General features: G+C 19.7%; 1 protein-coding gene across 1 annotated transcript; it reads left to right on the top strand.

Annotated features, from left to right (window-relative positions):
- Positions 1–1,850: 1,850 nt before the first annotated feature.
- LOC413774 (39S ribosomal protein L47, mitochondrial) lies at positions 1,851–3,792 on the top strand. The gene is made up of 5 exons (XM_397213.6): positions 1,851–2,005; positions 2,186–2,353; positions 2,423–2,637; positions 2,789–2,948; positions 3,036–3,792. Exons 1-5 carry the CDS (start codon positions 1,884–1,886, stop codon positions 3,175–3,177), a joined length of 807 nt encoding a protein of 268 aa, XP_397213.2. The 5' UTR covers positions 1,851–1,883; the 3' UTR covers positions 3,178–3,792.
- The last annotated feature ends 716 nt before the right edge of the window (positions 3,793–4,508 follow it).

Genomic DNA, 4,508 nt, shown 5'->3' with positions numbered 1-4,508 from the left:
TATTTGTTGATATTAATCTAAAATAACATTTTTAATTATTATTAATATATTTATACTGAACAAAATATAATTATGTTGGAAAAATTAATAAGTATTTCAAATTGTAAATTATCTTAAACTTATAACATTAGTTTTTGAAGAAATGGCAATTAAACCATTAGTGACAAAAATATAGAGGAAACTTTCAAAGTGACCTTCACTCGGCGAGCGTAATAATGAAAGTTTATTGAGGTTTTAAATTTTGTACAGTAATATTAATGTTATAAAAATACGTAAAAATGAGTTTATACTTATTATTGTTTGTGAAAATACTGAACTGATCTTTTACAGCGCATAATTTCTCTAAAGTTTTCTTTCGAAGTAAGTCACTACAACGCAATATTCGAAAGATAAAACATTTCTAGAGCATAATGAACAGTGAGAGACGAACGGAGACTGGTATTACTTTACTGGCTGTATGAAAATATTTGTCACGTTTTCTAAGTCGAAATAATTGTATTGTCGAAAGACGGGCAAGAAATCCTTTTCCTGGATGTAAAGCGTTTATGTGATTTTAGTATCATGTGGTATATTTTGTTATTGTTTAAGAATTCGTTTTTTATCGTTATATAAAGTCCAGTAATTGTTTATATATATAAATATATATTTATATGTTTTATATGTTTATAAATATATATTTATACATATGTATAATCTTCGCGTCGTAAAGAAAAATATTTTAATAAAAATCTATTGATCTGACTTAGCCTGTAGAAACTACAGTTCAAATACATAAGAATAAAATTTTTAATCAAATTTTCAAATTTATTTAGATAATCATGAAAAAAACAAACATGATTTTTTAAACTTGTTAAACTTATTTTTTTCTTTTATTAGTGGTACATTCCAAAATATACAGTCCTTTCCTATAATATAACATTAAATATTATAATAAATAATATTAAATAATAAATAATATTAAATAAATAAAATAACATATGAACTGTAGTTTCATTTTTAAAATTTTAAATACGTGTATATATATGTACATATCGTGTGTATTGATATGTACATGTATATATATATATATATATATATATAAATATAAAATATATAAATAATTATATAAATATATTTTATGAAAAGATTTTTAAATATATGAGCACCTAACTTAGATACATAAGAAGGCAATGTGAAAAATTCATTTGTAATATTAGATCACCAGTGTATATAGTAGTACATTAAAGCAATAATTTTTATATGATTGTAACTATAATTAATGTCGCGAAAGGTGCCCTTAAATAACTTTTTGATACATTTATTGGCAATAAAATATATTAAGTATTTTCCTCATATTGAAGATTATCATTATACAAATTTTTTATAATTATTAAAAATTATATTAATTAATTTAAAAAAATAGCATGTTTTTTTTAAAATAAAATTAGTTTTTGAAAATCATTAATTTTTCTCACATTATTGTATAAGATCTAACTGATAGTTTGTGATAATAAATATTATAATTATTACGATAAATATGTTTTAATTTCACATCTATTTCTATTGCTTTATGTATAATAAAATTATATTTATGATTTTGAAAAAAAATTATAATTATGATTTTTCACATCCATTTATAGAAATTAAGTATTTTGATGCTTTTTAATATTTCATCTGTTTCATTATTTTTGCATATCTTTTAATACTTTGAACAATATTGAATGAAATATAACTTTTTAATTTTTTAACTTTTTAATATATATTTATCAATAATTTATTGATAATTATAATTTATAATAAATGTTTATTATATTATATATTATATCGATACTATTTTATTTTTTTGCTATATCGATATTTTGTAAAATCGAAAGTAATTTGATATCGTAATTATTACTAGTAAAATGGCGGCTTTCACAAAAGCTATGCAAGTTTCTAAAGGTGTAAATAATGTGACAAAACTATTTACAAATTTAACTTTATCACAAAATGTTAATTCAATTTCTATTCCGATATTTATTCCAAGGTTTTTATGATCTATTTTATATATTTCATTTGTAAAATTATTTTAAATAAGAGGTTATATATTCTGAATGATTTATTTAGCATAAATATGATAACAAATATAACAAATATTTAGAAATTTTTTATTTAATAATACTTTATGTTTTAATTAATATAAGATTAATACAAAAATCTAATATAGGATGCCTACTTTTCAATGTGCATTCATTCATACTACATTTAAAAATAATGATTTGATGGAATTTTTTGATGATCCAAAAAATTGGGAAAAAGATAAAGTACGTGTAGGACGTTCATGGCGAAAAGATGAATTAAGATTAAAAAGTAATGAAGAACTTCATAAATTATGGTAAGGTATAAGTATTATAAAATACAATGTATAAATCATATTAATAAGAATTGAATTAAAAATTTTAAGGTTTGTATTATTAAAAGAACGCAATATGCTTTTAACTATGGAAGAAGCTTATAAAAAAGAGTGGAAATATTTTCCAAATCCTGAAAGAATTGATAAAGTTGAAGATAGTATGTCTAATTTAGAATCTGTAGTACGCGAACGGAACAAAGCATATCATATGCTTGAAATTGGAACAACTGGAGAGCGACCTGTAGAACTCAAATATAATGCTCTTGGTAAAATATTTTATATATATTTATATATTTATATTACATATATATATATATATATATTTTTTTTTTTACAACATATATTTAATATATGTTGTAAAAAAAAATACATAAAAAATTGCAAATAAATAAATTATATTTTGAATTTTCTATATAGGTATACGTTCTCTTTATCGTTTGCGTCAATATTCTATACCAAAATATATGAATTCTGCATGGCATAAAAAACATCAATTTGGATATGGTGGATATGCAGTTCGTAAATTTTTACGACTGTACAGAGAAAAACTTTGGAACGAAAAACGTAAATTACGAAAGTTTGTATCGTTTTGTATTTATAAAATATTTTTTAAAATAATTATATTTTTTAATAGATTCTTTTAAGATATTATTAATTTTTTTAGTCGTCAAAATAATCAGGTAGCTACTTTGATTAGAATTTTCCCCAATCTTGATATGGAAGCTGTGAAAGAACAATATCCATTGGCAAATATAGAAAAAATAAAACGAACTAGAAAATCAGATGGACATTATATACGCGATTAAATATATTTCTTTTGTTATATAATATTTCTAGCATTTTAAATATATTAATATATATTATAAAATTAAGCAAAATATTTTAAGTTTGACAATATTAAAATATTTTATATCATTATATATAATATTAAAAAATTAAATTCATATTATATTTTTATTAACAAATATTAACAAATATTTCAATATATATTATAAATAATTTAATAATTTTCAAGTCATTAAATATTGCATTATTTTTATTTGCATCTTTATCAGAATTATTTAATTCATTATCACAATTGTTGACTGTATAATCTTATAATAATGTTTAATTTTTCTAATATTATATAATTGTATTTTAGTATTTAACAAATTAAAAAAAAAAATAGTCTAGGAAATAGAGTTGTTAACATAAATTGATATAAAAGTATGTAGTCATTGAATATAGTGATTAATTAAATATTTGTGAATGTATATATATATATATATATATTATATATACACACACACACATACATACATATATATTTTCATTCGCCATAAATATACATTTAGTTAAAATAACTGCTACATAAATGTATAAACAGGTTGTAATTATATAGAAGAATTTATTATAATAAAAATAATGTAAAAAATTTAAAATGTTACTATTCTTTTTCACTCTTTCTTGTTAAGATACAATTTAGATTCAATTTAGATTCAAATTTTTATTATATTTTTATAAGAAAGAATGAGATAAGTTTTTACTTTTATTTTATTACAATTTTATTTCTATTTATTATTTTTGTTTGTGACTTTAAAGATAAATAGTAATATTGGCATTGTGCAAAAATTCCATGTAACATTTAAGAAACATGTTTAAAACACATAAAATTTATAACATTTTTTTTTCTTTAAGCAATAGAAAGTAATATATATTAATTATATTCGAATTTTTATTATATAATATGCGCAAATTTCATATTAAAATTGCATACATTACTAAATCGTATGAATGCTTTATCACAATTGTACATGAAACGAATAAATTACATGAATTGACTACATGAAACGATGTATATAGAATTAGAATTTTATTCACAATGATTTACAGATTATATCGATTCACATAGTCCTTAATAATAGAAAAGTATAAGATATGATATTAAAATAAAAATATATGAATTTGTTCGTTAAATCATAACACATAATTAATTTTCGAATGAGAAGAAATTTCTTTGGCATGTAAACTCCTATTAAGAATCATCATTGATATTAATTTATTAAAAATCATTATTAAAAAAAATATGCCATTTTAATTTTTCTTGATATTTAATTTAATAATTGCGCAAAATATAATGCTATGATAGCAAAATAAA

Source organism: Apis mellifera, linkage group LG16, assembly GCF_003254395.2.
Source record: "Apis mellifera strain DH4 linkage group LG16, Amel_HAv3.1, whole genome shotgun sequence".
NCBI classification, from domain to species: domain Eukaryota; kingdom Metazoa; phylum Arthropoda; class Insecta; order Hymenoptera; family Apidae; genus Apis; species Apis mellifera.
Note: the sequence above shows the minus strand (reverse complement) of the source record. Positions and strands in the feature narration are given on the sequence as shown.